Genomic DNA, 14,300 nt, shown 5'->3' with positions numbered 1-14,300 from the left:
TATTCTATTCTATTCTATTCTATTCTATTCTATTCTATTCTATTCTATTCATCCTAGCAGCCATTTCAATTGGGGAAGGCGGCCTGCAAACCCTCCATTTTTGCAAGCAAGAAAAAAAAATCGTGGGGGAAGAGGGCCATCTGCAGGTGGAAACCCCCTCGGGAAAAGTTTTGCAATGACGATGGAAGATTTTATACTTTTTACAGGTACCTCCACCACTTCCTAGGGCCCCCTGCAGTTTCCATTCCTGTTTTCCCTGACTGTGATTCTGCAGAAACCCTGTTGCTCATTTACTGGGTGAATTGAGGAGGAAGAGGAGGAGGAGGAGGGACAGGACTTCGCCAGGTTTTTCCGAGGAAGGGAAGAAAAAAAAAAAAGGTCGAACGGTTGAGAAACCTGATTTAGGCATCACACACACACACACACACACACACACACACACACACACACACACCTGCAAGGAAGGGAAAAGCCTCAACCTCAAACCGGGGAGATCTTAGGGCCAGGTGTTCCTCCCCAGCCCAGCCCTTCCATGGTGCTGCTCATAAAATTAAAAATTAAAAATTAAAAAAAATAGAAATGAGAGTTTGTGGATGGCCACGTGCCCATTTTGTGACATTTCCAGACCTCCCACGACATCTGGCAGGGAAAACAAAGGCAGCCGGTTTCTGCTCCGCATTTCGTGTCCTTAGGAAGACCAGGAATTCAGCGAAATGCAAAGAGAAAGGTTTCTCTGATCCCGGTGGGCTAGTGGAGGGGCGGGGGGTGGAGTGAATCCAAGACCCCCCACCACCACCACAAGTAAAGAGCACATGCCTGGGGCTGAGCAACAGTTGCTCCCAGCGTGTGATTCCTCCCTTCTCCCTCGCCCCATCCCCGGACACTTTGGGAAAGAAGAGATCAGGATGTGGCCAACTAAACTTCATTTTTAATGTGTGCCATTGTGCCCACGGTAAAAAAAGAAAAAAGACAATAAAGGTTAGCTATCTATCTGCTCGACTGACACAGTTGAACTTTGCAATTTGGGTTTCCCCCCATTTTGTCCAGTTGTGTCCGATTCGCAGAGACCGCCTGGACAAGTTCCCGCAGTTTTCTTGGCAAAGTTTCTCAGAAGTGGTTTGCCATTACCTGCTTCCTAAGGGCTGAGAGAAAGTGGCTGGCCCAAGGTCACCCAGCCAGCTTTGTCCTAAGGTAGAACTGGACGTTACAGATGCCCAGTGTCTAGCCGGATGCACCTTAACCTCTGCACCAAGCTGGCTCTCCCAAAAATATATTTTTTTCTCCCTTCCTTTCTATGGTGTCCCAATTCTGCACAAGTTCCCGCCGATTTCTTGGCGAGGTTTCTCATTTTGCCATTGCCTCCTTCCTAGGGCTGAGACAAAGTGGCTGGCCCAAGGTCAGCCAGCTGGCTTTGTGCCTAAAGCGGGACTGGAACTCGCAGTCTCTCGGCTTCTAATTTGGTGACTTCATTACCACCCAGCAAACTGGTTCTGTTACTTATTTACTTCTTTATGTTTGTTACAGCCACCCATTCAGATAGATTTGGAGCAGCTTACAAATAAAAACAGAGGCGGTTGTTGCCGCCACCCGTTTAAAGTTACCGTGGCACCGAAAAAACTTGCTTCATGGCTGGTTTTCACATTTAGGATCGTGACACCTGATCAAAAATCAGATTCATGTGTGGGGAAAATCCAGAGACAGAAATATTTTTGGGAATATTAAAAAGGAGGAATATATTTCCCCAAAGGATTTTAAAGGCAGAAACCAACACACACACACACACACACACACACACACACACAAACACACACACACACACGTCTCTCTGCCCCAAACACAAACCAGGTCTGCAGAAATGCAGATGTGATAATCTTGTCACAAAGATTGGAGTCAGGAAGCTGATGGCATTAGAAAGACAAAGATCCCTAGAATCAACAATCCCTCACACACACAAAAATCCAACAGTCATCACCCACAATCCCAAGGAAGCAGGATATGAGCTTTGGGACATAATAGGATTAACCCACCACCATCAGAATACCAGAAAGGCAGACTCAGACTCAGGTCAAAGTTCATGCCACAGGAACAACTCCAAACAAAAGCCCAAGAAAGTATAAAAAACCCACCAATTCCTACTACATGTGGTCAGTTTTTATTTTTCCAAAGCCATTTTTCTGTCTGGCTCTGCTCTTAAAAAAAACCTTGCAACCTTCTTTCTAAAGCAGTCCCCATGTTGTTTATTCCCAGCTTGGACTGGACCCCGATGAAGATTTTTCCTTCAACACAATGGACTGTGTTTATGACAGTTGCCTGTCACGTGATCCTCGTTTGTAATTTTCCCAGCCAGCTTCTGACAAGCAACGTCAATAGGGGAAGCCAGATTCGCTTAACAACCCAATGAATCACTTTAACAACTGCACTGGTTTGTTTAACAGCTGTAGGAAAAAAAGGTCTTAAAAGTGGGGCAAAACTCATTTAACAACATTCTTGCTTAGCATTTGGGGCCCATTTGTGACCGTGAGTTGAGGATTATGTTTATTACAAAAGGAGTTTAAAAATCTAAAACCCCGTGGGCACTGCAGAGTGAAACTATCACAGCAATAACAAGCCAGACTGGGGCCATGTAGTAAAGCCCAATGCTAAGAAATCTGATCCGACTTACCTTCCCTTAAAGAAAGCCACGTAAAAAATGGGCGCGTAAGAATTCACAAATTTCAGCAGGAAAGCCTTCAGAATCAACCTCTCCTCAAACGTTTTTTCTGTTTTGGGTACCTCTGCCGTGAAGGAAACATGAAGGAAAGAAAACGTGTTCAGTACGACTCACGTAAGCCATACAAACAAAAGCAATTGTAGTTGTGCAGCTTCGGGAAAATGTACAGTCTGGATTCAGAAAAGCCACCCTCTTGACTCAACCAAGCCGTGGGCTTTCATTCAGAGAGTCCTAACTTCATTTCATTCTGCAAAAAGATTTTGCAGGGAACGAAAGTGTCAATGCCAGCCTCAAGGAAGACCTTCAGACTTGGTCTGCATAAACTAAACGCTTTTTTAAAATTTATTTATTTTTTAAAATTCTTTTATTTATTTTTTCTTTTGTTATCTTGCACCTTAATGACTGTATAAGTAAATCAAGGTGGCGAACATACCGAATGCTCCTCCTTATTTTCCCTCAACAACTGTGAGGTGAGCTGGGCTGTGAGAGAACGACAGGCTTAAAGTCACCCAGCCAGATTTCACGCCTAAGGCAGGATTAGAACTCACCGTCTCCTGGTTTCTAGCTTAGCACCTTAACCGCTAGACCAAACTGGCAAACACGATTCTGTATGTAGGACAATGGAAAGCTCAGAAAATCCTCAGGACCCCCGTGGGCCCTAGGACTAAGTGGTGGTCCCTGAAATTCATCTTATGTGAGCTGCGCCTGTTTCTTGGTACCTCCCCCCCTCCCCAATTCCAGACAAAGATGCTTCTCCTTCTAAGCCCAACGTCTTTCCTTGTTCTTCAGCTCCATGACAACATCCAACAAAGATGCAGTTGCTCCTTCTCAGTTGAGGGACCTGCTCTGTCTGGGTTCTTGGGGTTGTGTTTTGTGTTTTCTTTTTTGCCTTACTCTGGAGAAAATGTCGGACAACCATTGATCCAGGATGGCATAACTAAGGACTTCTGTTTAGGCAGGGGGCTGGACTAGAAGACCTCCCGAGTCCCTTCCAGCTCTATGATTCTATAATTCTGTGCTTCCATGATTCTATGACGATTCTATAATTCTGAGATCCTATGTTTCCATGATTCCATGATTCTATGATGATTCTATGATTCTGAGATCCTATGTTTCTATGATGATTCTATGATCCTGAGACCCTATGTTTCTATGATTCCATGATTCTATGATGATTATGATTATGAGATCCTGTTTCTATGATTCCATGATTCTATGATTCCATGATTTTATGATGATTCTATGATTCCATGATTCTATGATGATTCTATGATATTCTATGATTCCATGATTCTATGATTCTGAGATCCTATGTTTCTATGATTCCATGATTCTATGATGATTCTGATTCCATGATTCTATGATTCTGAGATCCTATGTTTCTATGATTCTAAGATTATGACTCTGTGATGATTCTATGACTCTATATTTCTATGATTCCATAATTCCATGATGATTCTATGAGTCTATGATTCCATGATTCCTATGAATCTATGACTCTGTGATGTTATGATTCCATAATTCTACGTTTCTATGACCCAGATTTCCAGAATGAGAGTTCATTAGTGGGAGAATGAGAAGAAACAATGCAGAGAAGGAAAGAAGGGGAATATATGGCAGGAGGGCGCATTGGGGAAGACTTCTAAGGACCCCTTGGGGCAGCCTCCCTCCTCTTTTTTATGGTTTGGACCAGAGAAGATTGGGAGAAGGTGAAGTGATCCCTCCTCTTCTGTTCTGTCTAAACTAATCACCAGGACCTGGTCCTATATGGTGATCTACATCAGCCGAAGCACATTGTTGCAATCTACTTTTTTTAAAAACAAAAGAAAAGAAAACACCAACAATTGTATTTTCATGCTTATTCAAGCTTGATTGGGAAATGTTTTCATAATTTTCTCCCAAAAGCGTTCCAAATATATACACAAATGATAGGCTTTTAAAGAAATAATTTAACAGAGCGCTGCAGCAGCCTTTAATTTAAGCGCTAGCCACCATTATTTAATAATAACCTTAAACCCCACTCTCAACATTACTTTTTCGAGAATTTTCATGCCGTGGGTGTCTAAAACAGGGTAGGCAAGAACTGCACCTCCCCTTCAGTCAAAGTATTTTTTTAAAAAACAAAAAGAGGCTGATTTCTTAAAAAAAAATATTAAACTACGGAGTATAAATTACTCTGTTTAAAACATCCCCTTTACGGACCCCATGGAGTAAAATTTACAAAATTGTAGAAGCATCTTAATCAAGAAGAAAATTTGTTTTTTCTCCCTAGTTAGGGATAATTAATTCATCTTTAGTGTCAGATGAAAGGTCCTCAGTTAATTTACTGAACTGTATTTGCTGATTTCGCTGTTCTCTCTCACAATCACAAATACCTTCACTATAGGTGCTATTCCCAAAAGCTTGCTCGTGGGATCCTGGTTGATGACAAGCTTTTTGTGTGCATCTGCTCAACAAGGGACATCCCACAGGACCATGATGCAACTAAGGCAGGGGTAGGCAACCTTGGCTCTTTGATGACTCGTGGACTTCAACTCCCAGAATTCCTGAGCCAGCCACGCTGAGGAGAAAGGGAGAAGTTTCCAAGCTAAGCCATGCTGGCTCAGGAATTCTGGGAGTTGAAGTCCACGAGTCATCAAAGAGCCAAGGTGGCCTACCCCTGGCCTAGGCCTAGGCTGCTCTATGACTCGTGGACTTCAACTCCCAGAATTCCTGAGCCAGCCACGCTGAGGAGAAAGAGTGAGGTTTCCAAGCTGAGCCATGCTGGCTGAGGAATTCTGGGAGTTGAAGTCCATGAGTCATAATAAAAGAGCCAAGGTTGCCTACCTCTGACCTAAGGTCACCAAGCAGTAACTTTTCTCTCTTTTCCCACACCACAGAAAAGAACAAACTCAAAATAAATTTCAAGCAAGCAGGGAGAAGAGGATGAAGTCGGGACAGAACAAATCAAAGAGAAGTAGAGGGAGAGAGAGAGAGAGAAAAAAAAATTAGGTGGCAAAAATGGAAGGTAGAAATGCAGAGGCAAAGGCTGGGATGTGAAGGGTCAGAAGAGGGGTATTCTGCTTTTGCCACTGTAGGAGAAAGCGTGATAGGACCTGGGGGCGGAGTGAAAAGAGGAATCAGCCTAGAATCCGTACGTAGCCACAACTGGACCATGTCCAACTTCCCTTGAATTCCATGGACTTTTATCTAACTCTAAAAGGTAAAGGTAAAGGTTCCCCCGCACATGCGTGCTAGTCGTTTCCGACTCTAGGGGCCGGTGCTCATCTCCGTTTCAAAGCCGAAGAGCCAGCGCTTGTCCGAGGACGTCTCTGTGGTCACGTGGCCGGCATGACTAGACGCCAAAGGCACCAGGAACACTGTTACCTTCCCACCGGAGTGGTCCCTATTTTTCTACTTGCATTTTTACGTGCTTTCGAACTGCTAGGTTGGCAGAAGCTGGGACGAGTAACAGGCGCTCACTCTGCTACGCGGCACTCGGGATTCGACCCGCCAAACTCCCGACCTTCTGATCGACAAGCTCAGCGTCCTAACCCACTGAGCCACCACTCTAAGCAGATGCTAATGTTAGTTGCATGAGTAGCAATAAATCAATTTAACTGGACCTTCACATGTGGACCTGATCTTTCACCCTGATAACCACTGGTATATGTCAGGATTGAGGACCACTCAACTTTGCCAACACGATTGGGGAAGAAGAGTTCAACGGAGGCCATCCTGAACACTTTTGGTTACCTCTGTTCCCATGAAAGGGAGCATAGTGAAGGCCTTCTGCCTCCACAATGCTTTTTCTGTACACCAAAGAGAACCTAGGGAGAAGGGCGGTATAGAAATCAAATAAATGAAATGAAATGAAACCTGCTAGACCAGTGCTGGCGAACCTTTTAGAGACTGAGTGCCCAAACTGCAACCCAAAGCCCACTTAAGTATCGTTGGGTGCCAGGTGGGCGTGGCCCATTGGTAGGTGTGGCCCATTGGGTGGGTGTGGCCCATTGGGTGGGTGTGGCTGCAATGGTAATGGCAGACTGGGTGGGACTAAAAAGTTCAATCAATCAATTCCAACTTTGTGAGATCTTTTTTTCCCCCGCAAGGTTGAAATTGATTGATTGATTGAAACGTTTTTTGCACACGGCGGCGGAGGCCTAAAGCGAAAAGGTTTTATAAAACCCAGCTGAAGGCCTAGGACTGGGGCGACGGTGCGTGTGCCCACAAAGAGGGCTCTGCGTGCCACCTGTGGCACGCGCGCCATAGGTTTGCCACCACGGTGCTAGACCAAAGGGGAATCCTGTGGCTGCTTCTAAGACAAACCCCAGCTATGAATAAGTGCAGAAATGGAGAAGATACCACCCACACCTCTCTCCCAAAAAAACACCATCTCTAGTGGTCAAATGGAAAGGGGAAGCTGGCAATCCACCATCACGGATGTTCAAACCACAAAGCGTTCAGTTGCTTTTGTGGCCAGGCAGCAGCTCACAAATTAAGTCAAGAAAATCTGAGGAACCTCAAGAGTATAGTACGTGCAAAGGGGTGCACAAATAAGATCATGGGTGAATAAGAAAGTCCTGGATGGAAAACATCTACTTTTAGGATACGTTCCTGATCTTCAGGGGAAAAAAACAACACAAAAGTACCCATTTCGGTCAACTTTTTGGCAACGACTCCATAAATCTCATCCAGGATTAGAATCACCACGAGGTTTATGATGACGGCTGTCGCTGTCACGGTGACTCGCACGTTGGACTTGGATGACCCATTGGTGCTCATGGAGAGTGCGGCGGCTAAGGTTATCCGGTAGGCAATCACACCAAAGACTATGGAAAAAGTCAGTGAAATCTGGAAAGAAAAGGAGATATACAAGGATTCCTAAAAGTTCATTAGCAGGGCCAAAAATTATCCAATTGAGCAATTCCTCCCACGAGGTTACACCAGATCATATTTAGCATGATGACTAATTGATCTCAGACAGGCCTCCTTTTTGATCGTTGTGACCAACTGGCAAATAGGTTACACCATACGTAGGCAGAGGGAAGAGGCAACTCGTACAATACGAGCAGAAGAGCCAGCAGCCTAAAAGAAAATGCTCAATGTCTCCGTAGAGAAGACAAAGGCACAATCTAACTTTGGCGCAGCTTTTTGAGATGGGCAGGGCGCCTCGTGAATGAGCAGCAGCAATAACCACAACAAAATTGTGGTTCCCCCTCCCCCAAAGAGAAATTAGGATTCCACCCACGAGCCTAGATAATCTTGCTTTCTATTGCTGCCTTCCACCCCTGGCAGGTCAGTGTTTGCTCAAGATGCAGTGGGTTTTACCGCGCACAATCTCTCGAGGCTACTGGTTGGCTGTCCAGGTGATTTAAAGGTATTTATTCAAACACCGAAAGTGAGAAGATCAGATTGTTTTCTTTGGATGAGCGGTAATATAATCAATCAGACAAAACTTACCCTCTTAGCCTTGCCATAACATTTGGGCAAAGCAGAAGCAGAAGCAGGAAAGAGCTGTTTATGTTCACCCCGGACATTTGGATATAATTTATGGCCCTTGCTGCTCTATTGGTCAAAAAGTAAATGCTCCCGTAATTTCGGCAAATCCTCCTCTGTTTACACAATGCGGTTGATGAGGTGACACAAGATAAATAAATCTGGAGCCCTACTTAAAACTACAACCTATGTGGCTTGCAGGGTGACGTCCACCATTTCTATTCTTAGTCACTGCCAACTCAGATAAGGCGAAGGGGAACAAAAAGACACTTTTAAAGAGGGTGTGTGTGTGTGTGTGTGTGTGTGTGTGTGTGCAAGCTTGCCAGAGGAAAAAGGACCCAGTGAGGGTCCAAACCAGCTTGGAAAAGACAACGAAGGTGAGCAGGACTTGGCTTTGCAGAGAAAAGCGGTCATAAGGGGTGTCAAACTCAATTTCATTGAGGGCCGCATCAGCATTGCAGTTGCCCTCAAGGGGCTGGGTGGGTATAGCCTGGGTGGGCGTGGCCTACTGGGTGGGCATGGCTAGAGTGCGTATGGCCTACTGGGTGGGCGTGGCCAACTCTACATCGTTCGCATCAAGGGTGCCTCTGGGGGCCTGGGCGGGAGTGGGACAGATCTGAGGGTCTCTGGCAGAAGAAGGGTCTCTGGGCCAGGGCCAAGGCAGTGGGGGCCGTTCCCTCACTGTTTCCAGGATGGTTTCGTGGGCCGCATGAAACCACTTCACGGGCTGGATCCGGCCCCCGGGCCTTGTGTTTGACATGTCTGTATTAGACCATGAGTAAAGCTGAGCCTTTGTGTGGCTGGCCTTTGCTCCGTTGTCTTTTGAGCATATTAATTTATTTTCGTAAGGGCTTCTAGAAAGAGTTGGGGCTGCTTGGAACCCAGCAAAGACACACACACACACACACACACACACACATTCCTGAGGGAGACATAGAGGAAATAAAAAGGGCTCCGTGGTTGCAGACGGGATGTGAGGAAAAACAGCTACTGGTAGGAAATATTGTGCAGAGCACGAGGCCATGAGAGTGGAAAGCCCCACCCCATTCTTAGTTGTGGGCGGGGTTATTTGCAGGCCTGTCCCTGGTTGTATCTCTCCATCCTGTCAGAACCAAGAGGAGGTTCTGACAGGAATGTCGTCTGGTGAACCCAGGAAAAGGGCCTTCTCGTTGGGGTGCCTGCCCTCTGGAATATCGTTGCCCCAATGACTGGATTTGTCCCAGTCCTTGAAGACCTGGTTTTGTTACTGAGCCTTAAGCTCCAGGGGAACAGTTTTTTTTTTATTGAAAAGTTTTAACATACAGTTTATCTTTAACAATCCCCCCCTCCCCCTCCCCTCTCCCTCCCTCCCTCCCCCTCCCCCCCTCCCCCCCCCCCGACTTCCCAGAGCTAAATACAAGGTATAGAAAAGAAAAACAATCATAAACAAACATATGCTAACAACCATAAACTCTAAAATCCATCACTCTCTAGCTTATACAGGATAATACAAATCTTAATAATATTAAATATATATAGAAAAGGAAAAAGAAAGGAAAAAAAAGGAAATAAAGAAAGAGAAAGCGAAGGAAGACTTATTCAAATGCTACATGAAACTTCTTAACCCTGTATTTGTTCTGGATGTACTCAACCCATTTTCGCCATTCCATAATATAACGTTCTTGTGAGTGATCTTTCAAGTAAGCCGAGATCTTTGCCATCTCTGCCAGGTCGGAAACCTTTAAAGTCCATTCTTCTATAGTCGGCAGTTCCTCTTTCTTCCAATACTGACCTATTAAAAGTCTTGCTGCCGTGATTAAATTCAACATCAACTTAGTGTCCACAACCGTAGCATCTGTAATTATTCCCAGCAAGAAGAGTTGCGGACAGAACTTTATCCTTTGCTTAAAAATCTTCTGCATATTCCACCAAATTTTTATCCAAAAGGCCTTAACCTTTTTACAAGTCCACCATACATGAAAATATGTTGCATCTTCATCACCACACCTCCAACATTTTGGTTGATAATTCGGATACATACTTGCAAGCTTTTTAGGATCTAAATGCCATCTATAAAACATTTTATAAAAGTTCTCTCTTAGATTTTGAGCTTGTGTAAATTTTACATTCCTCACCCAAATCTTTTCCCACGTGTCTATTGTAATAACTTCTTGAATATTTTGGGCCCATTTTATCATACAATCCTTAACAAGCTCTGTTTCTGAATCAATCTCTATCAATGCAAGATATATCCGTTTAATATGTGCTGGACCCTGATTTCTGATTTGCTTTATCAGATTTTCATCAGTCATTGTAAAACCATTTTTCTGATCTTCTTTCCACCTGGCCCGTAGCTGAGTATATTGAAACCAATTCTGAACAATCTTCTCATCTCGCAAGACACTATATGGTTTCAAACACCAGATATTTCTTTCCAAGTTTAGAATCTCCTTGTACGTAGTCACATCATGTTTGAAACCAGCATGTATATTTTCTATTGCGTGTTTTGGAATTGCCCACAATGGTATCTTGCAGTCTAGTTTATGTCTGTACTTCTTCCAAACTCTCAGCAATGCCTGTCTTAAAATATGCACTCTAAACACATTATCTACCTTCTTATCATACAACAAATATGCATGCCAACCAAACAACAAGTCGTGGCCCTCAAGATTTAATAATCTCTCTTGTGTCAAATTGATCCAATCACTTATACCTACTAATGCAGCAGCTTCATAATATAATTTAAAATTAGGCATTTTAAGACCACCTCTTTCACGAGTATCCTGCATAATCTTAAGTTTGACTCGTGGTCTTTTCCCTGCCCAAACAAATTTATTGATACCTCTCTGCCATTCCTCCAAATTAGAATCTTTCTTAAGAATCGGTATCATTTGAAATAAAAACAAAAATTTAGGCAGGACATTCATTTTCACTGCTGCAATTCTTCCCAGTAAAGACAATTGCAATTTTTCCCAACTCTCCATTTCTTTTTGGATTTTTCCCCATAATTTTTCATAATTATTTTTATATAGTTTTGTATTAGAGGGCGACAAAAGCACCCCCAAATATTTGACCCTTTTGACAATCTCAAATCCAGTTAACCCTTCTAGAAGGGCCTTTTGCGATGCTGTCATGTTTTTGGCCAAAATTTTAGTTTTTTGTACATTAACTTTAAATCCGGAAACCTTCCCATATTGCATTATTATCTCCATCAGGTCCACAACAGAGCTCTCAGGCTGGGTCACTGTAACAACCAGATCATCTGCAAATGCTCTCAATCTATAATCCTGATCTCTAATCCATATACCCTTAATTCTTTCCGAATTTCGTATTTTTACCAATAATATCTCCAATGTTAACACAAATAACAAAGGCGATAACGGACACCCTTGCCTTGTACCCTTCTCAATACTACAAGCTTCAGTCAAGCTGTTGTTAACTATTATTCGGGCAGTTTGTTTTTGATATAATGCCCTAATTGGTTGCAAAAATTTATCCCCAAAATTCATTTTATCTAAAACTTTCATCAAAAATTGCCAATTCAATTGATCAAAAGCTTTTTCAGCATCTAAAAAAATTAGCGCCGCAGGGATCTGGTTGTTCCTTTCCAAAAATTCCAACACATCAACTATATGCCTCACGTTATTTTTCATTTGCCTACCACTAATAAACCCAGTTTGATCCCCATGAATCACCCGTTGCAGAACCCTCATCAATCTATTAGCCAACACCTTAGCAAATATCTTATAGTCTGTATTTAGTAGTGATATCGGTCTATAGTTTTTTACTTGAGTAGCATCTTGGTCTTCCTTCGGAATCAAAGAGATAAAAGCAGTTCTCCAAGATGGAGGCACCTTTCCCCCTCTCTGGATTGTCTGGAACAATTCCTTTAACGGTTTAACCATCTCTAATTGTAAATTTTTGTAGTAGGCCGCAGTCAAACCATCTGTACCTGGCGCTTTGTCAACCTTCAACTCCTTAATTGCTGTAAATATTTCTTCTTCTGTAATCAATTGATTAATCTCCTCTTTTTGTACTTGCGTGAGAACCGGGATGCTAGCATTCTCCAAATACTCATCAATATCTTTTTCATTAATCTTCTCCTCAGCATATAATTTAGAATAAAAATCCACAAAGGCTTCCTTAATAAAGTCCTGTTGAAACACTACCTTCCCCTTATGTTCAATTTTGTCTATGTTAGAAGCCCTCTGCTTTTTCCTTAGTCTATAAGCTAGCCATCTACCTGGCTTATTAGCATTGCAAAAAGTATTATGCCTGGCAAACCTCAAGTTGGTTGCCACTTGATCAGCCATTAATTTATCAAATTGCCCTCTTAATAGCTTGATAGCCTCCTTAGTCTTCACATCCACTGGATTCAAAGTCAAGGCCTTCTCTTTTTCCTTAATTTCATTCTCCAATTCTTTCCTTCTAGCTTCCAATGTACGTCTGCATTTATTATTCATATATATCAGCACCCCTCTCATATATGCCTTGCTAGCATCCCAAACCATGTCCATAGACGTATCCTTATTCATATTAATTTCAAAAAAATCCTTCATCCGTTGTTTACATTCTTCCACATTTTTCTGGTTTCTAAACAAGTTCTCATTTACGCGCCACGAGCGCCTATCTCTATTGTCCTTATTGATCTCTAACCATACTGGACTATGGTCAGAAATAGCTCTTGCACAGATCTTTACCTTCTTAATCCTAGAAAAAAAGTCATTAGTCAGCAAAATGAAGTCAATCCTAGAAAAAGATTGATGTCTATCAGAAAAAAAGGTATAATCCTTTTCATGCGGGTGTGTGTCACGCCAAATGTCTCGCAATTCCAAATCATCCTTCATTTCAAAAAAAGACTTAGGCAGTCTGGCATGGCACGGAATATGCTTAAAAAAACCAGCTTTATCCATCTGTACGTCCAAAACGCCATTCCAATCCCCCATAAAAATAAACGATTTGTAATCCAACTGAGTAAGCTTTGTATGAAGTGAGCTAAAAAAATCAGCCTGTTGTTGTTGTTGATTAGGAGCATACAGTCCAACTAAAAGCGTTTTTTTACCTTCTAACAACAAATCTATCATTACGTATCTTCCATGCTTATCTGCTTCAATTAAGTCTGCTGTTATAGCACTTTTAACATAAACAACCACTCCGTTTTTCTTATTCATTGCAGAGGCAACAAATTGCGTACCCAATCTTGAATTCAGTAAAAACTTTTGGTCCATAGCCCTAATATGCGTTTCTTGCAAACATATAACATCAGTCTTAAATTGTTTTAAATATTGAAAGACTTTCTTCCTCTTCTGAGGCGAATTTAGTCCATTAACATTCCAAGTTAAGAATTTAGTCGCCATTCTTGTCCCCCCGAAGCTTCTGGAGCACCTCTCCAATGGCCCTATCTTCTTTGGGCCACGCTCCTCCCACTGCCTCGCTGTAAGTACGCTTTGAAAGTTCCATAAACTTCTGGTGGTCTTGTTCTTTTATTTGTTTTGCTCTTTTTAAAGCAGCACGCGTCACCCTTAGCTCTCCAGCATCAGCCAACAAAGTTGTAGTTTGATCCCTTCCAGCACCATCCTCCTCTGTCAGACCATCTTCAGCCTCATGAGGTTTTTCTTCACCAGATCCCTTTGCCGCTTCCAAAAGTGATAGTGGGGTTGCTTTTAAGACATTATTGTAGAAATCACGCACCTGTGCCACAGTAGCCAGACGGTATCTTTTACCTTCATACATCGCCACCAGCCCAACTGGAATCTCCCATCTGAACCTTATATCACGTTGCTTAAGTTCCTGCACGAGAAATGCAAAGTCCTTTCTTCTCCTTAAAATCTTTGGAGGAATTTCCTTTAAGACCAAAACTTCTTGGTCAGCAACCACCACTTTAGTATCGTAGGCAGCTTGGATAACTTCATCTCTGATTTCTCTCTTTGTAAAGTAAACCACGACATCTCTAGGTAACTTCCTCTGTCTGGCAATCCATGAGTTAACACGAAAAGCTTTATCCATACATCACTTTATTTCAGATGCTGGCTGACCCAATACTGCTTCCAGGGCTTCAGAAATCAGCTGCTTTAAATCTTCTTTAATATTTTCTTTTAAGCCTCTAATTCTAACAGCATACTGCATCTGATGA

General features: G+C 42.8%; 1 protein-coding gene across 1 annotated transcript in view; it reads right to left on the bottom strand.

Annotated features, from left to right (window-relative positions):
- ANO2 (anoctamin 2) overlaps positions 1-14,300 on the bottom strand; it is a gene marked incomplete at its 3' end in the record, with an annotated part of 127,770 nt that overhangs the window by 38,337 nt on the left and 75,133 nt on the right. Inside the window, exons 14-15 of the mRNA XM_081331309.1 lie at positions 7,342-7,543; positions 2,663-2,774 (exon numbers count right to left, since the gene is read on the bottom strand). Coding sequence (XP_081187435.1) covers positions 2,663-2,774; positions 7,342-7,543 — 314 coding nt within the window. The remainder of the gene's footprint in view (positions 1-2,662; positions 2,775-7,341; positions 7,544-14,300) is intronic.

Source organism: Vipera berus (genome assembly GCF_964194415.1).
Source record: "Vipera berus genome assembly, chromosome: 6".
NCBI classification, from domain to species: Eukaryota; Metazoa; Chordata; class Lepidosauria; order Squamata; family Viperidae; genus Vipera; species Vipera berus.
This window is presented reverse-complemented; position numbering and strand designations above follow the sequence as displayed.